At 47.3% G+C, this 24117-nt stretch overlaps 5 protein-coding genes across 5 annotated transcripts; 2 read left to right on the top strand and 3 right to left on the bottom strand.

Moving 5' to 3' along the window:
• Positions 1–3262: 3262 nt before the first annotated feature.
• F5891DRAFT_1130417 (ergosterol biosynthesis ERG4/ERG24) lies at positions 3263–5669 on the top strand (the record flags this gene model as incomplete). Its single annotated transcript, XM_041364526.1, has 8 exons — positions 3263–3309; positions 4316–4560; positions 4596–4866; positions 4914–4959; positions 5010–5119; positions 5173–5304; positions 5358–5403; positions 5460–5669. The coding sequence occupies 8 exons, from the start codon at positions 3263–3265 to the stop codon at positions 5667–5669; spliced, it is 1107 nt and encodes a 368-aa protein (XP_041221636.1).
• A 2008-nt stretch (positions 5670–7677) lies between these two features.
• On the bottom strand, positions 7678–8855 carry F5891DRAFT_983764 (uncharacterized protein; the record flags this gene model as incomplete). The annotated part of the gene is made up of 6 exons (XM_041377356.1): positions 7678–7953; positions 8007–8065; positions 8124–8160; positions 8349–8448; positions 8535–8557; positions 8625–8855. The coding sequence occupies 6 exons, from the start codon at positions 8853–8855 to the stop codon at positions 7678–7680; spliced, it is 726 nt and encodes a 241-aa protein (XP_041221635.1).
• Positions 8856–16232: 7377 nt separating this feature from the next.
• Positions 16233–17326, top strand: F5891DRAFT_1055908 (uncharacterized protein). The gene is made up of 7 exons (XM_041362682.1): positions 16233–16255; positions 16315–16550; positions 16601–16700; positions 16757–16811; positions 16865–16902; positions 16951–17024; positions 17080–17326. The coding sequence occupies exons 3-7, from the start codon at positions 16616–16618 to the stop codon at positions 17320–17322; spliced, it is 495 nt and encodes a 164-aa protein (XP_041221634.1). The 5' UTR covers positions 16233–16255; positions 16315–16550; positions 16601–16615; the 3' UTR covers positions 17323–17326.
• Positions 17327–17899: 573 nt separating this feature from the next.
• Positions 17900–21152, bottom strand: F5891DRAFT_1248391 (uncharacterized protein; the record flags this gene model as incomplete). Its single annotated transcript, XM_041369851.1, has 8 exons — positions 17900–18606; positions 18653–19147; positions 19197–19374; positions 19442–19518; positions 19569–20031; positions 20084–20324; positions 20377–20515; positions 20573–21152. The coding sequence occupies 8 exons, from the start codon at positions 21150–21152 to the stop codon at positions 18239–18241; spliced, it is 2541 nt and encodes an 846-aa protein (XP_041221633.1). The 3' UTR covers positions 17900–18238.
• Positions 21153–22235: 1083 nt separating this feature from the next.
• On the bottom strand, positions 22236–24006 carry F5891DRAFT_614560 (uncharacterized protein). The gene is made up of 4 exons (XM_041372470.1): positions 23672–24006; positions 22953–23507; positions 22843–22894; positions 22236–22785 (listed from the first exon to the last, which is right to left on the bottom strand). The coding sequence occupies exons 1-4, from the start codon at positions 23777–23779 to the stop codon at positions 22259–22261; spliced, it is 1242 nt and encodes a 413-aa protein (XP_041221632.1). The 5' UTR covers positions 23780–24006; the 3' UTR covers positions 22236–22258.
• Between the last annotated feature and the right edge of the window lie 111 nt (positions 24007–24117).

Genomic DNA, 24117 nt, shown 5'->3' with positions numbered 1-24117 from the left:
AGTATGACATTGCTGAGACATTCGAACAATATTTCCAAGAGAAGAAGAGGAAAAAACAACAGCAAACGTAATGTCGGAAGGTGAATAAAGCGCTTGTATGTACTATACATAAACCTATGTAGGTGCAAGTCTCAAGCCTGAGACTATCAGAATGTTGATGCTTGTGAAGGCAAGACTTCATTTGGCTCGTTTATAACTGATTTTCATTCTGTATGTACCGTACACTGGCACTACTGTATACGGCCATATTATACTCCATACTGTACTGTTCGCTTTGTCTGCCCCCAATGTCATATACAGTGTATGGGTTCACCATCTACCATATCTCTACTGTATGTGTACAGCTGTCTACCATATACGGTACAGTGTGCAGCCCTAATAAGTTCACAAGGGTTCATATGTAGTAGGATAATATATAGTGATGGAAAAGTCTGGTTCTCCAGGAAATTAGGAGAACCGTGGACCGGACCATCGGTTCGGTTCTCCTAGTAAGCAGAACCATGGACCGGACCATCGGTTCGGTCCAATAATGGTCCAGTTCTGGTTCAGCAGAGGTTTGAACCGAGAACCGGACCCAAAAAAAAATGTCAAAATGTTTAAATGTAGCTAGGTACAAAAGTCCAATAAACTAAACTAGCGCAACATCCTTGTCATCTTCGTCATGTAATGCAGCAGTCAATGAATCCAGATGCTGTTCAGCATCGCTAGCAGCCGAGATGTGACCATTACGATAGGCACTCTTCAGCAGCTGCAAACTCTCGAATACATCCTCCTTAAGACAGTTCCGTCGTTTTGTTCCTGTAAGCCCCCCACTTGAGAAAGCGCGCTCCGATGCGGTACTACTACCCTGAATAGCCAGATAGTCTCTGGCCATGCGCGAAAGTGTCAGATATAATGATTGGTGATGCTGCAATAAAATAAGCTAGTTAGATACAAAAGGACTTGCAACAAAATAGAAACTTACACCCCACCAACGTACAATGTCTTCAGTTTGCTCAAGGGGACTCTGAAGGTATGCTGTAAGTTCAGCACGAGGCTTAGCCTGCACACGATCAGACACTTGACGGGCTTGCACAGCCGCAAGGACCCATGAACGGCCATATTGGCCATGTCCAGCAGGTTCCTGCTCGGTGTTTTCACCTGCAGGTGCTGAGGCGCTGGGGACATAGTATGCATTAAACTATTTAAATGAGTCAGCACATAACTACGTCGCCAATAGACAAACAATGGTGCACTGGAGGAGTAGAACTTGCTGCAATGGGACCAGGGGCAGATATAGGCTCCTCGTTGTCTGGGTCATTGTGCCATACGATTTCGGAAGCATCTTTTAGATGGCTGTCAGGACCAACAGCGCACTGGTCAGACATGATTGTAGGCGGGAAAATGACAGATCAGCTCACCATGTAAATCACACAACCCAACTTTAAGCTGCACCTATCAATCGAAAAAAGCTCAGGAAATGTCAATCAGTAAATTAGTTGATAAATTACCTGAAAGTCATTGATTGAAATTTGAGAATCTGAATGAGAGTCCAAAGTGGCGTTGTCAAGGTGCCGGAGTCGCAGATGGTGTTGGTGCCTCCTGGTGTGGTAAAAGGAGAGGCGCCAGAGGGATATCCAAGACTTGCAGAGAGATGATGGATGACGCGGACGAGGCAACATCGAGGGCACTGACGAGGATAACGGATGATGAGGCAACATCGAGGTCGTCGTTAAGAATAGCCTACCGTGTTCTGCCGGTTACATTAGGTCTGTCAATTATAGAATTAGATCTACGCCCTATTATTAATAGTACTACACTAAAAATATGTACTGACTTGCCGCCGGTTCGAACAGGTTCGAACAGGTTCAGAACCGGTTCTGGAATTCTGGAAGTCCTCGAACCATGGACTGGACCAATGGTCCAGTTCCCCCCTATTTCCCGAACCTTGAACCGGACCCTCGGTCAGGTTCGAAACGGTCCGGGTTTGAACTGCAGTTCAGAACCGGACCCGGCCACCACTAATAATATATGTACTTTCTACACATATATAGTTCAAAAATGACAATGGGGATGGAAAAAGTGGTTAAGTGAATGTTTTCATAAAAAAAACATATCTAAAAACAAACATATCATACTATCCATCCCAGCTGAGTCATCACCCCTACAAGTCATCACTACCTACATATCTCACTCAATTCTTGCTTCCACACATAATTTACAACTTAAATCACTATTTCTAATTTGTACTGTTCATTGCGAGGTTGAACTACTGATTTTCACGAAGAAATGGTGAAGCCCTTTGAAAGCAGCCAAAGTCCTGCAAGATTTACACTGGTGACAGCCAGCCGAACGTTGCCGTGGCGGAGCTTTAAATGGATACTACGACTGGCTGTGACAACTTGTCAGACTCGGAGATAGCCGCCATCTGGGTCGGATGCACTGCCGAGCGGGCTTAGAAATGGCAGCTGTGACCAACTGTGACACAAGTGTTACTTGACGGGTGACGACCCAGCTGGGATGGATAGTATGTACTTTATTGCTACTTACTACACCTGCTTACTATAGCGTGCTACGCCCCTCCATCTTCTTCAACACAACACCTACCTTCAAGTTCCACTGAAAAAGTAAGTGTATTGGTCCTCCTTTAAGCTCGAGCCATGCTGATCCAAGCTGTTGCCCAGTGTTTGCAGTGAGTGAGTCTGTCGATCCTAGTTCGAGTTTGAGCCATGCTGATCCAAGCTGTTGCCTGGCGTTCGCAGTGGGTGAGTCTGTCGTTCCTCATTCGAGTTTGAGCCACGCTGATCCAAGTTGTTGCCCACGGTTCGCAGTGGGTGGGTCTGTCGATCCTTGTTCGAGTTTGAGCCGTGCTGATCCAAGTTGTTGCCTGCAGTTTGCAGTGAGTAAGTCTGTTGTTCCTTGTTCGAGTTTGAGCCACGCTGATCCAAGTTGTTGCCTGTGGTTCGCAGTGAGTGGGTCTGTCGATCCTCGTTCGAGTTTGAGCCGCGCTGATCCAAGTTGTTGCCCGCAGTTCGCATTGAGTAAGTCTGTCGTTCCTCATTCAAGTTTGAGCCACACTGATCCAAGTTGTTGCCCGCAGTTCGCAGTGAGTGGGTCTGTCGATCCTCATTCGAGTTTGAGCCGCGCTGATCCAAGTTGTTGCCCGCGGTTCACAGTGAGTGAGTCTGTCATTCCTCATTCGAGTTTGAGCCATGCTGATTGAAGTCGTTGTCTGCCACTCGCAGTGTGTCGATCCTCATTCGAGTTCGAGCCATGCTGGTCGATGCTTGCCTGTTCCTCCATTCCTCTCATTCTGGCGTATTCCCTAAGGTCACTGATGCCTTCATTCAAACTGAGGGACAAGGAACGTCGTGGGCAGGGTAAGCTCAGCTAATTCAATCTGCGATTCTAACCTCATATGCTCATTATACTCAAAAAGATATCTTACATATTATAAATGTGTGGTCGCAATTGCCACCACACACATTTAAATACTTGCCCTGGGATTCTGGTTACTCTACCACCCGCATTAGCAGGCAGTCCTTTTCACTAACAATGCCAAAAGGTGCATTTTTTTCTCTCTTCAATTCAAACATACTTACAATGTACTGTAGTACCTCCCCAGCGTTTTATCGAGGTTGTGTTCGACTCCTCGACTAACATTATATCTCAGTACGACCCGGGTCATCAGCAACAGTTCAAATGTGTTGATCAGCACGACCAGCGTTCAGCCCGTGGCAAGTTGGACAGCATCCTGTTCTACACGCCCACTCGGCTGGAGACTTCGCAACCAACACCGGCGCCCGCTCACCCTCCACTCATTCCACCATTACCATTGTTTCCACCCCCCCCCCCCCAATCTCAACCATGACGGTCTCAACGGTCTCAATGGTCTCAACTACGACCGTCTCCACCCTCGCCATCCACACCTGGCTTGCCTTCATCCTCGAGTCAGCCGGCGTCAGACGAAACCTCCGTTGAATATGATAAGTTTGCTTGGCTTGTTTCCCAGCTATCTGGCGCTCAGGACTTAGCGTGTCTGGAGATGTGGAATTGTTACATAAATATGTTGGAATTGGACGAGTAGTGCGATGGCGAGGGGTGCAGTAGCAGCCGAGTAGCATCGTAGCTTAGTCAGCTACTCGGTGTCCTTCGGGCTTTGTCGTAGCGTAGTCCTCTTCACCACTTTGCCTTGCTCGCGACAGCATTATGATGATTTTATTGTCGGTTCAATGTTGAACCTACAGGCCACCCAAGGGTACAACCAGGAAGAAGGCTGCGAACGATGGCTACAGGATGCAAGCCCCAATGCATACGCTTAGAAAATATATACCAGTCTCGTGGTCTATCAGCTCTTCCTCGCATTGGTCATGCCAGGGTACCAACAAGAAGGGCTTCCTGTACCTTCTCTTGGGTATAAGACCCTCATGTATAACTGCAATGTGCTCTACTCTCTCTACACAACTATGCTGACTGCTGCTGCTCTGCACTACTACCACATTTTCCATCTCGCCGAAATTATCGACAATTATGGCCACATCATGTCCATCGCCATAATTTACAGTTTCGCTGTGTCCTTTGGTATGTATTTTGTTACAGTTGCAGCCGGAAACGAGATCCGCATGTCGGGAACTTCATCTATGATGTCTTCATGGGTGCTTGTTTGAATCCCCGTATCGGCTCTGTTGATCTGAAGATGTGGGCTGAGGTTCGGATTCCTTGGGTAATTGTCTTCTTTTTGGCCATGTCTGGAGGCTGCCACCAGTATGAACAATATGGTTATGTCACCCCTGTGCATCCCTTTTTTAAAACTTGTGTTCCTGATCCAATTTTCAGCACAAAGGGCGAAGAGTGTATCCCCCAAACATGGGATATGTATCATGAGAAGTGGGTAGTAATTCTTATGCTCGTTTATCTGATTGACATTTTCTTAGATGGGGCTTCATGGTCATCTTCTGGAACTTTGCTGGTGTTCCCTTCGTATGTAACTCCAATCATGTTTTAACTTTTACTGATCTGTGGTGTTGCAGACTTACATATACTCTGTGGTATACATGGCTTCGCACGATCCCTCTAACTATCAATTCTCTACACCTACATATGTCGTTCTTTTCACCACTCTACTGACAGCATACTACATGTACGACTTTACGATTTCATTTTCCGTCATTCAGCTGACATGTGTCCTCATAGTTGGGACACCTCAATGTCTCAAAAGAGTCGCTTCAAAATGCAAACACAGGGCATCACAACTTTCCGCAACACATTCACGCAGTTTCCAGGGGGAACCCTCAAGAAGCCTGAGTTTATCCAGACAGCACATGGGCAAGTCTTGCAGCAATTCTTAACTGATCGACTCTCTTACCTTGCAATTTTAGAAACCGCCTTCTCATCAGTGGTTGGTGGAGATACTCTCACAAACCTGTAGGCTAGATCCATAATAATGTGTTCGGTCTGCTAACCTCGTTGTTCTTTCTCAGAACTATGTTGCCGACTGGACCATGAGCTTGTGCTGGGGTGTTGTTATCGGAAGTGCAACCATCATTCCTTACTTCTACTCGGTTTTCTTCATCACAGTACTCATCCATCGCTGCGGGCATGACTTTGAACGCTGCTCGATCAAGTATGGCAAGGACTGGGAGCATTATTGTTCTATCGTTAGATATAAGTTCATACCCGGAATCTACTAATCTAGCAAGCTTTCGCATATTTATACCCGTTTTTACCATAGTATACCATGATGTCTTGGAGCAATTTGATTTGTTGTGAAGACTCAGTCGATGACAAATAAATGTTATCCGTTGATCCTGCCTGCTATCTCCTGGGAAGAAAATCACAGTATCATATATAGCCATATTTACCAGGAGAAAAGCATACTAAAACGAGGGAGAACGAGAATAGTTAGCAACGTTGAGAAGAATGTGCTGCCATACCTTGTGTGTTGTGATGGTGCCGTTTCACGACATTGTGGTGAACGTTAATAGCATTGTACACTAGTGGGGCAACGCCAAAGCCACTTCCCACGAAAAGGTCATGGATGACCTCAGATAACATCTTAATTTAGAAGAAAAAAGAAAACAGTAAACGACGTTGAGAGGAATGTGCTACCATACCTCATGTGTTGCGATGGCGCCATGTCACGACTTTGTGATGGACTCTAATAGGAGTATAAGTTAGATGAGCAGTTCTAGAGCTACTTATCACGATAATGTCTTGAATAGTGTCGTAATTCAACATATAAATAAGGCAAAACGACAATGCTCGAAATAATTGGCACAAGCAAACTATCGCCCCCCATCTACTGCAATGGCGCAATCTGACGACATCGTCGTGGATTGCTCATGTTACTCTGCATTTACGGATATCAATGGCCATGTATCTACAAGTCAAATTTCTCGCAGTATATATGATATTATTTAGCAGAAACAAGAATTGTATCCTTCTATAGTTCTCACGGCTACAATATCAAGGAATCATCGATTCACTGATGATGACCTATGTATCGCTACAATGAGCGCTGGTTGTGGGACAATAGCTCCCATCGCACCTTCTGCGCATCGAGAGGCGCTTCCATCCATAGCATTTTGCCCAACTGTGCCTTGCTACGATTTGCAAAAACAACATCAGATGCAGAGTTTGAGTTGATTACCGCCGAGTATAGGTCAATAGCCCTGTCATATTCGCTGGCAGCGAGGGCCGCATTTCCGTTGGCAGCACATAGCACGCTACATTGTTGCTTGAATTCTGAATCAAATGCAGGTGAGTAGTGACCAGCACCGTACCTTCTGGAGAAAAATCCACCGAGGTGATGACTTTGGAGTGAGCCTTGATGAGTTGGGTGATGGATTCGCCAGTTTCACCGTACCAGGCGATGTCCTCTCCATCATAATCACCGCTTACTATTATTTTACTATCTCGCGATATCGTCAATGCCCCACCGTATCGTTATGCTCCATCTTCTTTAACACAACACCTGTCTCCAAGTCCCAAAGACGAAGTGTCTTGTCGTATGAACCCGTAAGCATTCGTCGTTTATCGGAGAACACTGCGACCGCCTCTGCGAATTCCTCATGACCTTCAAAAGTTCGAATGGGTGTGGTGCTTGTAATGAGCTGTGACATTTTACTGCAGGTTGGTGGTGTTGAACACGGCCGAGAATTGTGGGCGTCTTTCTCTAAATTACAGAGGTGCGTGTATTGTGCGTTTTTAGTATGTGGCTTCACCGCGCTAACTATGCTCGTTTCCATAGACGCCCAAGACACGAGGCAAAGAATATGCTCTCAGCCGGTAATAACCGACTGCACTGGCTACATGCGTCCGATATTTGTCTTCACAATTTCAGGCCCTACCGAGACATCAAGCGAGTATCACACCTCTCCAATAAACTTTCAAGCTCAAGTTTTGTGTCTCTTGGCCGCTCACCTCACGGCTCGCTGTAGACTAGTATAAAGTATCTGCGTGTCTATGGTGCGTCTTGTGACTTGTCGCGGTCCTGCCTTCTAAGGATTTGGAACCAGGGACCCTTAGACTAGATGGAGGACGCGAACAAGATCCATCAGCAAGGATGACCCGCTCGTGGGCAGAAGGGAGTTATGAAGCTACTGTCATGAGTTCCGATCCATATGTATCGACCCTTGTCAAAGCTAAACTATAATGGTGACAATGTGAGTCGGCGGAATATTATCGGGCCCACTTTGCTTATCTATGTTTCACACAGCCAGTGTGTTTATCCTTTGGGCTATACACAAACTCTGTTCCAGGGCTTGCCACAGCAGCAGGATATGATCTCTTCGCAGGCCCCGGCTCATCGTGCCTTGCAACCATTGCTTCTGGCCAATGTATATCTCCCTGGGGTAGCGGCACCAAGTCAGTTTCTAGTGTGATCCTGATCGCGAATGTCATCAGTTCCGCCATAATGACAGCCATATTCACTACCGTCGGCTCTATTACTGACTGTGGCACGTTCTGACGGTACTTGCTGTCACAGTGGTATGCTGAGCTGCACGATATGACTGTATGGCGCTTACCTGTGCGTTTCCGAATGCACGCCAGTTGAGAGAAAAGTATGAAAGCAGCGAGATTCCTCCTGAAGTTTATGAGTAAGAAGAATTTATGGAAAACAATGGGATCAGTAATGTCTTTACCGTGCGTTGCAAGGGCTGTGTCGGTTGTCGTCGGAAGCTAACAATATTTCGATACAGGTTCATAGTAATGTCGGGTATATAACCACCTTATTGCTGAACTTAGCGCTTTTGTTACCGACGACGAACATCCCCAAGTTGGACAATTATGTCCTTGTGCTGTACGTTTTCTTGTCAACCAAGTCTTTGAAGTGTTTGTATTGATTCATCTGTAGTCTCACCACGTACTGGGTAGTACTGGGTATCTAGTGGTGTGAGTATATTGTAGCTTGTCTCTAGTAGGCTGCTGAGAACCTCCGAGTTATATTCCAGGGACCCAGGCCTGGCCCTAGTTTACCTGAAGGCGAACACAACATAACGATTGGATGGAAGGAGGTGAGCATTTGGCAAGATCTTCCTTAGAAATCGACTCACGCGAACATCGGGTCAGGGCTGCGCTGAAGACATACAAGCATCTTCTTTACAGCTGTGTGTATCTGTTCTCCTTCCTCCTCGCAGATGTACTGTTTGGTTGTCTGCCTCTCGAGCCATACCTGACGTCTTCTTGTACCGGGGATGAATACCACCGGAACTCTCGTTACCATTTGCCAGCTCAGCAAGTTCAGTTTCTTGTTCCTGAAAAATACCCCCCTTGGGCTTGTCACAGGCGACTACCTCGACTATGAGTGCCGCTGTTGCGGGACACATCTCTCCTGAGAGATTGAGATTCTGCCTGCACTCCTCGATCACAAGCATATCTTCATTTCTATCAAAGGCTTTGTAAAAATAAGGAGCATCTGATACAACAATGTGTCAGCGTTCCTTATTTCTTTGCTTCTTGATGGCACGACCACCACCGTGAAGACTGAGGTCCTCGGTCCTCGTCATGACACGTAGCACAAGAATACGACATTCCGGTTCTGTCTGAACATGGAAGCAATGCCCGATCGAGTTCGATCTTGGTTACTCCATAAGTATTCGCAGCATGGAGTCGAACCATCCACGACACCGCAGTATCGGTCTCTGTAACAGGCAGGTGTAGATGGATCCTTGATCATCCGATCAAGCAATTCTTGATTGTAGGTGGCTGTACAACTGATTGTTTTCTACTTTACAAGGAACTGCAGTTGCTTTGAGTCGATCGAGAAGGGTGAAGAAAATTATTACATAGAACATCTTTCACTGTGATCCCCTGTATTTTGGCATTCTGCCGGTCTATGCTTTCGTAGCGTGGTGGCTGGTGAGCGAGAACGAACTGAATTGGACAATGACTTAGATACAGCGATTTGACAGGGTCTAAATGATGAGGAAAAGGATGTTTGGGCGTGGGCTTCTCATTCAGGCGCATGTGCACCGCAGGAGAAGGAATTGAGTAGTTTAGCCGCACCCTGAGAGAGGAGGCAGCGGGTGGGACCGGTGGGTGCCAAGGAATAATAAAGTAAAATGGAGTAAACAGGCAGATCTCAGGCTACTGCTGAACAACTAAGACTAAACTATCATGCTATCGTCGTGGGTCAGAGCAAGGTAGCACACGCCTAGGTGTGCCTCACTCATGCGTAGACTCGATTCTATGCTAACCTCTTCCCAACAATCTTGACTCACTTTGGCTGTTACGAAAATTGGTGACTATTTCATTAATCATCATTGGATGGACAGTCTTAAGGCCGTCACAACCAGTACCTCTATTACCGGCCTGACCAAACCTGAAGAATATCCATCCAATGATGATCGACGAAATTTTCGTAACAGCCAAAGTGAGTCAAGATTGTCGGGAAGTGCCCATATCTGACATGTGTCGATAGTGAAATCCGATGATGATTCTCCCGGCTCAGACATCATCGCAGCACCATCATTCATCCTTAACAATCTTGCTGTTTTAGTAAGTATCATACGGCTGAGTGCATTTTCCCCTCAGACCGGTAGAACTGGTCCTAATCAGTGCAGTACCGCAGATCTAGAAGCATATCGCTCTTCCAATAAAATAATTCATGTGCGTACACTGCAAGATATGAACCATAAGGATCACGGGATGAAATGTGTCGTGAAACACGAGGGCGTCAACCTTCACACTGACGGACAGAGATGTCCGAATTTAAGGCCCTGGACGCGTGTCACCAGTTGTATGTTCGATAAGGGACTTCAAATGGATATGTTCTTCCTGCGTCACCCGGACCACGAAGAATAACATTCAGCGCATAGTATAAAAAGCCGTCTGCTTACCGTCTCATTCAGATCGATTTGACCCCATATCACATCCTCACAAACAATGCATCTCCCCTCTGTCGTCGTCGTTGCTTTTGCTTTGATGGCATTAGTGTCTGCCACTCCCCTTGACATTGATAGCAGCGATGGGTGTCCTATATTGTGCACGTCAAAAAATTGCTGCCCTGGGAAGAAATGTACGATAGAGGGCCTCATATATGTGAGTATAAGTATTTTGCGTCTTGGATTTAACCACACGACTCACCGGCGTGGTAGCGCGTCTTGACGTGTGTTTAAGACGAATGACTGCATGACATGCAAACGTTTCAACTACGGTGAGTCGTATTTCTACTTCAATCAGCATCGGTGCACATGATGACTGATGGCACGACATAAAAATTTCTACTAGATTGATGTTGATTTGACCAATGTCTTGGTTGCGAACAAATTTGACTGCCGCTCGAGCAATGGAGATCTTGGAATAGGGGAAATACTTGAATAAATAGAATGACTAAAGTACTTACGAGTTTTGCAGTCTCGTTGTACGCTTGAACATTGAAGCCTCAATGGCACCATGACTCCTCCCCTCATACGCGCTGTTGACTAGTCATGGATGCATTTTAAGTCTGCACTGGCTCACTGGAATATGTTGCAACCCTACTAGATGGTGGTCTATACCGAAAGTTGTCATTGTCAAACTGCGAAAGCTCGAGATCCCGAGATCTGAAATTGCACCAGGCCGCGGCGAGTGATCCATGTACTTCCAACCATGGACGTCTGGACAACGAAAATATCGTAGATCTGCAAATGGAAGACTACATAGTAGTCATCAAAGCCATTGATTTGTAAGAAAAAGTATCCGGCACAAAGTACCGGAAGGAAGAACAAGCCTCATTATCACAGGACAGACTTTGTGTCATTTGTGGAAACCAGAAATGAAAATAAAGAGCTGCATCACAAAATGTCGAGAGGTCGTTCAGAAAATCTGTCGACAATGTTGATGCTTTGATCAACATCATGAAGAACACAGACTGTGATCGTGCTCTCAGCCTCGTACAAGCAGAAACAGCAGGAATAATTGCAAAGACTTGAATGTTTGCAGAATGGAGTTATTTGAAGAAGGGATCCTAAAATCCTTGAAATGAGATGGATATGAGGGCGTGCAGGACATACGGAATATGACAGTTACGCGATCTCCAAGATATTCAAGATCGAGAAAGGACAAAAAAGGTAGACGTGATTGTCACTCTGCAGGCGCACCCATACTCCAATTACTCGGAGGGTGCCGGTGAATGCGTCATAGATTAGCATCCAAATAATCCAAATACCGTGATGTCAATGAATTGCTGGTTTCTGAATTATTACTGCTATGCACGATACAGACGCTCGATATTTACGGAGCTACGATGTGGGTCAGGCCTGGCCCCTTTTATATGATCTAAATTGATAGAAGGAACCTGGAACCACCGTTCACCTGATCCTCATTTACTACATTCACCCCGATGCCTGTACTAGCCTGCAAAGGTACAGTACGCGTTCTACACTGATAGCTACATGCACATGTCTCAAAGTGTATCTCATTTTCGACGAATCGCGCGTCAAAACGACCGATCGACGGTTCTCCTACACCAAATTCAAGCAATCAGAAATGCAGTTATTTGAGGACGAACAAAGGGTTGCAAGAAATGATAGGGAAGCGACAGGACTCGGAGCATAATCTGTACCTGAGCTGCTACCTAAGTGCCAAAATCACATCTAACATGCATGTGCGATACGTATGCTGCAGCTGTATGGTATCATCTTCGAAGTCGTCCAAAAACTGTGAAACAAAAACATACCACTACAATATCTCTATGGTCCTGATGTCCATCGAGTCTCCAACGAAAACCACGTCCTGGACTTGTCCAATGATATCATGATCCGTCGCGATCCTCTTGTATTCTCCACCGCGCTGCTGCGCTAACAAAAATGCGCTGAAAGGTTGCCCAAGGCGAACAAGCAACCGCAATGCTCGTGATTCTAGGTCAGACATCCCCTGTTTTACAGGAGAACCACCAGACCAGTCGTCTGATGGAGAAGAAGGCGGCGTCTCATAGTCTTCCTCGCTCTCCGTATCATCTCCATGGTCAGACGGTTCTGGAAACTCTGGAAAGTCAGGTAGCTCCAGAAGAGACCGGTCCCAGGGACGGACGAGGAGAAATTGCTGCTCAGTGGGCCTTGCCGGCCAGAATTGAACCAGGGTTTCTCCGGTGATGATAAGCAAGTCGTGAAGTCCGCCTGCCTTCACCCTATACATGACATGACTTTCCGGGGTTGGACTACCCACCCGGCGTCTGACTTCCGTGACATTGAATGCAATACAGGGCAGATGTAGTCTTTGTGCTGCGAAGCGAGGGGCGCTCGTGTTCCGAAGCTGAGTATAAAGGTCTGGAGCAAAATCAGCAACCCTCATTTTTCGCAGCGAAGAAGCCAATGACTGAATTTCATATTCGGGTAGGGGTGGTAGCTCGCATGGTGGAGCTTCGTAGGAAGTGATGGAGGCTGGTAGACAGCTGTTAAACTCTGATGGTTCTCCGACCCAATCGAGGCCAGTGATGTCCCCTGACCGAGCCACGATCTCCTGCAGGAGCCGCCCGAGAGCCTTGTCCCGCTTCTCGCCATAATCTACAGGCAGACGGACGCCGAAGATGCCAAACAACGAGTATGCGATGTCTTCCTGACGCGTGGTAACGCGGGTTGACGCCCAATGAAGTTTTTCTCGCGCGTTATGCATGCTGGAACGAAAGGCCACAACGGCCGGTCGGTCTATGCCTGTCGCATCCTTGATCTCCTGCATGATTGCAATGGAATCCTTGTGGTTGGGAGTACGATCATTGCGATAAAGAGTCCAATTATTCTGATAAAAGAGAATGACTTGGGGAGCGATGAACTCCTGAAACGTCCATCCCCGCGTGTTCCAAGCGCTCTTTGCCAGTGCGCCAGAATTTGACGAAGGCGGAACATCAGACAGGTAGACGATCGTGAGCGCAGAATGATGATACCATACGAACATGGAGTTGACCGATTCTTGGACTTCGACATTGTTGCTCTCGTCGATGCAGCATGTATCGCTCCATGCCCAGTTATACCCCGCATCAAGAGCAGTTTTTCAGAACGACCGCAGCTTCGTCATGCCGCCAACTGGGTCCAACTCCGAGTCGTACACGCACTTGCCCTGGATATCCTGCAGCAGCGGCTCCTTCCCTTCCCACCTGTGTGATAGCATGGCATATTGCAGGTATCTCTTCACCACTTCTTCGATGTGCTCGATGTGCAAGTCAGCATGCATAATTGTTGATGACACAAGCTCCTTATACAACATGCTCATTTTGAAGGTGTCTATCTGCATCTCCCGATCGCATAAGAGACCTGTGGTGGTGTCGAGTACACGCAGCGGAGCGTTGTCGAGTTGGGCATCAATGACCCGTCGAATGGCGCATTCTACCTCCGAAGGTCTGAGATACTGCTGGCGCAGCTCTGGAGAAAGAGTCAAACATGTCGACGAATGCGTTATCAGAGCCTTACTTCGTGTCTGAACATCAGGTGCATTGTCCAATATCGAGAGCATTGTTTGGAAGGTCTCAATCGCTTCATCATAGCGCCGCGCACCATGAAGCGCTGCGTGCTTCAAGTTGTGTCCAACATAAGACAAAGAGTGGAGTTCAATAACCTATGTATCGCCTAGATGAGCATTGGCTATGGCACGATAGCTCCCATCGCACCTTCTGCGCGTCGAGAAGTGCTTCCATCCATAGCATTTTTCTCAACTGTGCCTTGCTACGAATTGCAAAGACAACATCAGATGCAGAGTTGGAGTTGATTACCGCCGAGTATAGGTCAATAGCCCTGTCATAATCGCTGGCAGCGAGGGCCGCATTTCCGTTGGCAGCACAGAGCACGCTACATTGTTGCTTGAATTCTGAACCAAATGCAGGTGAGTATGATTGCCTCAGGTGATATCACTAAGACTCACCATTGGACCAATCGAGACAGCTGGTCTTCGCAGTGCCGTCGATGGCGTCTATCATGTATTTGTGTGCTTCGAGGGCTTGATCGGGTTTACCTGCTGAAAGGAAAGCCTGGCACCGTTTCTGGTGTGTCGTAAGCAACAAGGACTTGAGATCCCAGCCAAAGAGCTGCACAAAGTACTAGGTTATGAAAAGCATTACGTATGCATCATGTCTACGCACCACGGTCAAGTCTTCATGTCAAATGAATGTATTTTGACGAGAATGCAGTAGAGTTGACGGCAGAAGTGAAATGATCAGCGGCCTCGTGGTAACGCGCACCATCCAAGGCTGTGATTCCGAGACGAACACGCAGATATGTCTAATGTACGAGCGACGAAGGTCAGTATTGAGGACCAAGCTTAGCTCATGATACTGACTTCCACGACACGACGCGCGAGAGGCTCGACATTTGGACAAGCAGTAGCCAGCTCTTTGATAGACAACATTGCTTCCTCGTGTTGATCTGCGTTGAAGAGTGCGATGGCCTGGCTTGCGGGATGAAGCAGGTAGTATGGGAAACGGATCGAATGTACCTTGATCAAGAGAAGAAATTGGTTGGTTTCTGAATCATGGTTCGTGAACATAGATGCAACGTCGAATGCCACCCTTGCTTCTCGGACGCGATCTTTTCCGCAGAGGGCGATGCCTTTTGAGATAAAGCCAATCAATGATGGTTTAATGTCGATTGACTATGTCACGGATGAATGTTAGCCTTCCGTAAGATGACAATGATGGGTGGATCCATCTCACCTTGATTGCATCCTCGAGAGCGTTGTCCAAGTTGTGCTTCCGGGCCATAACGAACGAACGATTGGCATATGAAGTAAAGTTGTCGGCGTCGGCGTGGATCTCTTGGGTGAGGAGCTCTTCAGCGATAGACAAGTCCCCAGCCAGACATGCATCGCGGGCTGTTGTGATACTAAGGATCTGTACGAATGCTCGAATTGCGTAATGAGAGTCAGAAATGGCCACTCGCCTTTGGATGTGGTACTGCCCATTCTGAGATCTTTTTGTCTTCACCTCCTATGAGAATGCGCTTGCCGTCCACAGAGAACGTGACACATGTCGCGGCAGATGAATGATGAAAGATGGCGATGGTTCGTTGATCTGAGGCCCGCCAGAGACGAACATGCTTGTCATTAGATGCAAAAGCGACAAGGGTGCCAGTGGGATGAATGGCAATGGCCCGGGTGTAGATATCATCAGCCTGAGTGTGGCCTTCCCAGGGGCGACCGACCTGCTGCCAGGTTGATGTGTCCCACTCCAATATGTAATTACTTGATTTGGGACCTGTCGGACATGCGACGCGTTCCCTTGTGCCTGGATTATAAATTTGGGTATTGGACTTTGTTGAGATGGCAAGAAGTTCACCAGAAGGCGAATGTCGAACGCAGTAGACATAATTGCCACACCCGATTGGTTCTCCTTGCATCTGCCACGTTTTGGTACACCAAAACTTGATTGTGCCTTCAAATGAACCAGTGACCAGCACCATTCCATTCGGAGAAAAATCTATCGAGCTGATATTTTCGGAGTGGGCTTTGATGTGTTGGGTGATGGATTCGCCAGTTTCACCGTGCCAGGCGATGACCTCTCCATTTCCATCGCCGCTTGCTATTATCTTACCATCTCGCGATATCGACAGTGCCTCCACCCCGCTGCTATGCCCTTTCATCTTCTTCAACACAACACCTGTCTCCAAGTCCCAAAGACGAAGTGTCTTGTCGTATGAACCCGTAAGCATTCGTCGTTTATCGGGGAACACTGCGACTGCCCTTACGGTCCTCATGATCTTCAAAAGTTCGAATGGGTGTGGTGCTTGGAATCAGCTGTGACATTTTACTGGAGATTGATGATGTTGAGCACGGCCGAGGGATTGTGGGCGTCTTTCTCTAAGTTACAGAGGTGCGTGTATTGTGCCTTTCTATGTTGCTTCACCGCGCTAACCATCCTCGTTTCCATAGACGCCCAAGACACGAGGCAGTTCGCCATCACCGTTTCAGCAAGAATGTTCCCAACCAGTCATAACTGGTTGCACTGGCTACATGCGTCCGACATTTATCTTCACAGTTTCAAGCCCTACCGAGACATCAAGCGAGTATCACACTTCTCCAACGAACTTTCAAGTTCAAGTCTTACGTCTCATGGCCGCTCACCTTACGCCCCTCGTAGACTAGTATAGAATATCTGCTTGTCTATGGTGCGTCTTGTAACTTGTCGCGGTCCCACCCTCTAAGGATTTGGAATCAGGGGCCCTCAGACTAGATGGAGGACGCGAATAAGATTACTATTACATCCGTCAGCAAGGATGAACCGCTCGTGGGCAGAAGGGAGTTGTGGAGCTATTATCGTGAGTTCCAGTTCATAGTAATGTCGGGTATATAACCACCTTATTGCTGAACTTAGCGCTTCTGTTACCGATGACGAACAACCCCAAGTTGGACAATTATGTCCTTGTGCCGTAAATTTTTTGTCAACCAAGTCTTTGAAGTGTTTGTATTGATTGATGTGTAGTCTCACCACGTACTGGGTAGTACTTGGTATCTGGTGGTGTGAGTATATTGTAGCTTGTCTCTAGTAGGCTGCTGAGAACCTCCGAGTTATATTCCAGGGACCCAGGCCAGGACCTAGTTTACCTGAAGGCGAACACAACATAACGATTGGATGGAAGGAGGTGAGCATTTGGCAAGATCTTCCTTAGAAATCGACTCACACGAACATCGAGTCAGCGCTGCGCTGAATACATACAAGTATCTTCCCTACAGCTTTGTTTATCTGTTCTCCTTCCTTCTCACAGATGTACTGTTTGGTTGTCTGCCTCTCGAGCCATACCTAGCATCTTCATACCACCGGAACTCTCGTTACCATTTGCCAGAACAGCAAGTTCAGTTTCTCGTTCCTGCAAAATACCCCCCTTGGGCTTGTCACAGGCGACTATCTCGACTATGAGTACGAAGGAGATTGGTGTGTAGCACTAGTATTCCACGTACTTGTTTATGTGATCGTCAACGGTACAACTTGTGATGACTAATGTTTCTATTTTGATTTTGCAGTGGGGTATGATTGGAATACGGACAGAAAAACTTGAATCGGTGTCGCTCAGCTTGTTTCTTCCACCCATCATCGCTCTAACATGTACACCAGCTTCCATAACATCTGGGAGTTCTGGTTCGTCGAGAACCCACTTTTCCCTACCTTGTTTTATATCCTTCTCAGGGCATACAACATTGCGTTCAGCATTTTCCAGGCGCCTTACTACGCGTTGTCCCAGACAATGATGGCCGAGCCCGATTCTGATAACATGGTGTATTTGCCTTCGTCGTATTTCCCGCCCCATTGCGTTCGGCTTACATCAACCAGTTCTTCGGTCTCTTTGGTTTATCCAATCGCGCTTTTTCTATGGTAGGACCCAATGTCATATAGGTCATCATCAACAAGACGGAAGTGGTTTTCGTTCTTATTTGCGTTGTGTATGGCTACTTCGGTGATCTGGTTTGACGTTGATGCGACAAAGGCGCACAGGGATGCTGTGAGGTGGGCGGCTGATTGATGCAGGTACACTCAACAGAACGATCGTTATATATATGCATTGCTCTTTGGAATGCCTTCGGACATATCCGATGTATCCATCATGTCAGGATACAATATTCGATGTCCATCTACTAATGAAACAACATTGGCCGAACGACGTAGTATGCACAAGCAGACCCTATATGCATGTGACCGAAAATCCCTATAAAAATCATAGTACAAGTCAAGTACAAGTAATGATGCTAGTAACACATAGTTAAGGTGTCTGGGTATGGTAAGATGATTAATTTAAAAAAGGGGGAGGAGGAAAGAAGGCAACGGAAGAACGGTGAGGAAGTCCTAACATATTCCAGATGATTAAGCATCACTGTCACTCGCATTACTGTCGGTCTCATCGTTGCCCCAGACAGCAAATGCGCGAGGTTGATGTTGGTCATAATCCCTCGAATCTACTCGGTGATGGTTTCTGCGACCCGAGAGTGTATCTGCAATGGTGGGAGTCTGAAGATTGTCATCAAATTCCCTGTCCTTGGGAATACGACTACGGCCACTTGAATATTGTTCCCGAGAATGTATATCGTCCCGAGTACCACGTTGCGCCACGTGCATGGTCGACAATGAATCATCCGAAGAGTTTGAAAGTGCAGGGGAGGGCGTCCTTAATTGATGGTCAATGTGGAAGGGATTGATATGAGGCGGACGATGTGCGGGTCCAGCGAACCGTCCTGGAGTATCGACACCAGAGCGCAGACCCGACCTTGAACGCTGAACGTGATTTGGCCGAGCGAGATGATTTGAGATGACGTCCTTGAGTGAGTGCAAGCGCAGCCAACTGCGGTGTCGAGAGTAAATCCTCATCTGTCTGGGAGCCCATTTCCTCACGAGCTTTTGCAAGACCAACTGCAGCATCTGTAGCATTTAACTCGTTCGGAATTTGGATACCAGCACGTCCGATGGTCGAAGCCTCAGGGGACGAATCATCAATGTCGAATTTGTTATCTTCATCGTCAGACGTTTCATCCTCCTCTTCATCCTCCAAAGTTTCATCGAATATATCATCAAGCTTCATTTTTTCAGGCCTCCTCGTTTTCCCCAGGCTGGATTTCCGTGACGGACCCTCTTCGACTACAACAAACGATTTTTGACGCTCGCGTTCATTCCATTTTAGGGTTCGTGAGATGGCGTGGAACCAGTCAGTTGACTGTTTATCCGCGCAAACAGTTGGGAAAGGGTATTTGGAAGCAGTTATTTTGATATGATCACCCTCTGCAAAAGAAGTAAGCGACGGAATGAAAGGTAGCATCTAATGACAAACGTTGCAGTTCCACACGGCCTCGGCCGTCGAAAGACACCCAAGCGGTACTACGAGAATTATATGGGACACATATGCGAAGCTCCATACTGTCGGGAAGAAGCATGGGACGGAACGATAGCGTGTGAGGGCAGATGGGACTGATAAGGATTGCAGGTAATCTCAGGGTGAACCAAGGATCCTCCAGCAGATAACTACATCGAGAGGAGTTAATATCAGTGACCGATCAGTGATAGTGAGAAGCCTACCGAATAAGCGGTGGAACCGGTGGGCGTGGCTACACAAAGCCCATCAGCTTGCACAGTTGTCATATGGTGTTCGTCGCCTTCAAAATCATAAATATACGTATCCCAGATATCAGGGGAGGTAACGCACCAAATAATTCAAGCAAACTGACATAGGGACTGGGTCCCCGGTCCACCACAAGATCATTGATAACCTCAAACGTCTCAACTGGTCTTGTCGTGAAGCACATGATCTCCTTATCCTTTGAACACTTGCCGCCCTCCGAAGTGGTAAATCCGCCAGACCAACCTCCTTCGAGTGCCTCCCACCCTCCTTTGTTTACATCCTTCATCATGATTTCACCTGTTTCACCCTTTTTCACGGCCTTGCGGCACTTCCCTTTGTCGTATACAGCACGGTAGACTGTACAAGTAAATCGCATGCGTAGGTTGACACGAATACCTGTGTCAATGGCTGAGTCTACAACCGCTTGATAGTCAGCGAAGTCGAAATTAGTGAGAAAGCCGAGGGAGCCGAGTGCGAAAGAGAGAACGGGAGGAACAATTCGCTGAAAGAGCCATGATGTGAAAAGAACAGTGCCATCTCCTCCAAGCTAAATCTCAAAATAAGTGGATACAACGAGACGTGTGAGATTGATCGCTCACCGTGATAACAAAATCGAACAGATGTGGACTATCTCGGCACATGTCACTAGTCCAGTATCGTAGCTGACCCTCCTGGGGCGTGTTGAAATCATCTTGAGGAGTGGATGACGATGACAAGGAAGAGAGAGAGTTGCTGCTGGACGACCGTCTTCGTGGGAGAGGCTCGAACAATTCTGGATGATCTCTTTGTAAACCTTCGGCGTCAAACCTCCTCGAATTGCGCAGTTGATGGTCTACATAGCTGGTGAAGTCATCGTAAACGCCCTGAATGTTATACTAAGCTCAAAACTCACACAATGAGGCCTCGACCCCCTTGACGATGTTTAAGCATCAGATACAATGCAAGTTCACGCGTCAGGTTGATAAGGCGGTTATCCCTGGCCTTGGTTACAATGAGGACGCTCTGGATATTGGATTTTATTCGAGCACGTCCTGAAGGAGCATAGTCGTTGAGTGAATGGAAAGTCTGAGAATAAGAACAGTGCTCACCGAGTTGCTTGCTCATTTCACGAACCCCGACCGCTGTCTCTGCCAGCTGTTTCGTAAGGTTGCCGCCATATGTATCACTATCATCATCTTCCGAGACTTCATCGGGATAAGAGAATTCAAGGTGGTGTTGAGGCTGATGGCGTTGCTGAAGAGCCTTGGCGACCCCAACGTCTGATCCAGGTACCTCGTTATCCTTAGTATGGACATCAAGCCAGTCCTGTAGCGATGCTCCTTTATCTAGGTGCGAATGTACGAAGCAAGGTGACTTTGCAGATAGACTCCTGTGTTCGATGGGCATTGCTAACGATGAACTGGGACTGGAGTTTAAGCTCGAGCTTGAAATTGATCTGGGCGATTCGGTAGATGGAGGTGTCATAAAGAGGTCGTTGTGAATTGATGTTGTGGGATTATCACCTGGACTTATCCGTTGTGCCACTGCCTTTCCTGAAGGTGGTTGTTGCTCTACCACAACATCATGATGCCATGTGATGTTTGTATGCAGCGACGATAACGACGATAACAGCGATAGCCGACTGTTTTTTCTCGATATCGAGGGTCGAATCACGTTTTCTGTGGGCATGCCGTCTGCTCGTCCGTCTGCTGGCGAGGTTGGTGGAGTGGAATACGTCTCAATCTCTTCAGACATTTCAGGCTGCCAGATATACTGTGGTCGTTCTGCGGTTATTATTGGGAGACGCAGCTGGGAAGTTAGTATCTCCTTTGATTCCCAAATGTCTTTACAACTTTATATTTGTTCGCTTCAGGTTTTCAAGCTCAAGCCTCGGCTTCGATAGAAGTCTCCCAGACAACTCAGATGCAGCCACCTTGATGGCTGATACGATACGTCTCTCGATGGCACTGTCTATTATAATATACCAAGATCTTCATTTTCAGCACTGTCGAGCATCGCCATTGGACATAAGACATCATTTACACGACAAACGTGAACTTATTATTCTCAGAACAGCCCTGACCTCTGGGACCCTTCACACCTAAATCTGGCCCTGCAGATTAGACGAGGCATCCCTTCCCACCCAAGCATCCTGCGAGGGATACTTCCATCTGCACAGGTGTCCCTACTTGGTGTCAGGTGTCCAGGGACACCGGGGGCTGTCCATTTGATCGTCTCTTGTCACCGTGGTTTGTTTGATGTAAGCACGTTGGCTTATTAGAATTCCCATAATTTACACAAATGCTGTTCAAGATAAAGCTTTCAGTATCACTGCCTTATAGCGTAACGGCTAGGTGGATGACTCAGTTACATTTGATCATCAATGCTCATTTGGAAATTGCAGTCTAATCACCATTGCATAGGTGTAACGCCTCACGGACCCTGCTTATGCAGAAACTGCGGCCTAGGCGCTCCGTATATGCCTAAGGCGGCCTGACTGATATCAATAGCACCAAATTGGCTTCCCCGGACAACTCAGCAACGCTCGCCCACGATTTCTAGAGCCCAGATGTGACCGTATTGCTATGGCAAAGTTACTATTATACCTCTGCCTCCAAGTCTCAAGATTGTGGGTGAAGAGTTGCAATTGGCGAACGAACTTATTGGAATGGTCCCGCTCATTTACGCACACGAAGATACAAGTTATAGGATTTCAACGGATGGGCAGTACGTGTATGACAGTGCCATAGTAACCAAGGTGGTTACTTATGCTACTAAACTGCGACTAAAAGACTTCAAAAGAACACTGTACCCCGCAGAACAAATCTCTCCAGCTTTCTGTAATCTGGTCGATCTTTGGCTACTGCCCAGAGCCAGATATCTAGTTCGGGCAATGTGATATCTTTCAGCCATGCTTGCTCTTTACTGAGTTGTCCGTCACCCCTTGCATATTGAACAATTCTCTCGCAAGCGTGTACGGCAGCCGCACGCAAAAGATAGGCCTGCTCCGTCGTGAGTACAGGACCATCCTTTGGGGGTGTTTTCTTGGTATCTTGCGCAACTCCTTGTGAAGCCTCAGGAGGTGAAGCCAAGAGTGTGTTAATCCTATCTTCGCTCTCGGCACCAGGGAACAAATCATGAAGTTCGTGAGACGTTGCGCCACTCAGGTCCAAAACTCCCAAATGGACCAAAAGGGACGGCAAAACATTATCGGTGAACACGGGTGCCTGAGCTGTGTTGGGGATGTGAAACGGTGGCGAAGAACCAAAACGAATCTTCACTGCATGTATAAGAAAAAGGGCCTTTTTGAAGCAGTACACAGCTTCGAAAATTTGATGAGTGTGACGACAGTTTTAGCTATGATCTGCCGCCCACTCACGTTTCCCGTTAACAACCGCCATGTCACGGAAAGCTGGAATAGCTCTGACCAGCTAATTCAAAAGAGTTGATTATTCGGTGGTTGCGAGGTATAAGAAAATCGCGGCCCACCCTCTCTAACACGATTCCAAGACTTGCGCTAGGATCAGCCTTTGCTCCTTCCTTCAAGCTCTCCAAAATAAAGCTCCCTAGGTCCGAATATCCTGAAGTCTCCAGAATCTGACCCGTCTCGATCAGGGTCGAGCTGATCAGTTTCACCAGCTCATATATTGGTCCACCGAGTTCCCCGACCGTGAGACCAGGGATCTTCTCATGAGGTCGCTCGACGTGGATCGTGACGCCCATGTGTTGTGCCACTTGCTGCTCACTCATCGTCTTCATGCCTTTCGCAGAAAGTAGATCTCCTTGCCCTGTCGCAGAGGACAAATAAAGAGAGAAAGTAAACGCCCGTATATTATCCCATGCGCCTCGTCCTGTCTGTTCGTGAAGTGGCACTCGATAGCCGGAAGCGAAGTTCAGGAGAGAAAGAACAGACAAAAAGTTTAGCTCTGATAAGAGTGAGGGGAACTTGAGAGGGAATGCAAGCCCGTGAGAGCCTGAGACGCGATGAAACGAGGATTGAAAGGACGGAGATTCCAGGAGGCGTCTGATAGCGGCATCTTCGACCTAACGAATCAACCGGTCAAAGGCTGATCGCAGAAAGAAATCCTTGACAGATCGACACGAAACGTATGCGATAGATTGCAGGGATAACAAACAGACATGGATGGTGCGACACTCAAAGACAAGCTGAATGCGGAGAAAAATTAAGTACTCGTCAAAACGCTCACCTTGATATGTGCGGCCACTGTCGCGATCCGGCAAGACTCTTTGATAGATGAGACGAACGTCCCAGATGAGGGGAAATCAGGTTCCATAGGCCGCAAATCACTGTGCATCTCATGTATATGCAAGACTGTTGAAGTGCAAAATGACGGAAACTACCGTATATGATGAAAGATTTAATCCAGTCGCAGTTCAAGTCGCAGTCCGATTCGACGCTGTTCCGCAGTTGATTTTCATACGTCGAGAAAATTCTGATCAGTAAAGAGCTGTAGTGTCATATATATGTGAGGCCTGCTGATGGAGAACAAACGTGGCACCAGGCAGGGCGTAGGGAGCGGTGGCACGGGTCAGACTCGAGTGTGTGGGGTCTTGAGCAATGACATAATACCGTCTTGAACGGGGGTCAATAAACTCATTGTTTGATTCCAACCGACGCCCCAGGGATGCACAG

The sequence above is a fragment of the Suillus fuscotomentosus genome, assembly GCF_016647785.1.
Source record: "Suillus fuscotomentosus strain FC203 chromosome Unknown F5891scaffold_59, whole genome shotgun sequence".
Taxonomy (NCBI): Eukaryota; Fungi; Basidiomycota; class Agaricomycetes; order Boletales; family Suillaceae; genus Suillus; species Suillus fuscotomentosus.
This window is presented reverse-complemented; position numbering and strand designations above follow the sequence as displayed.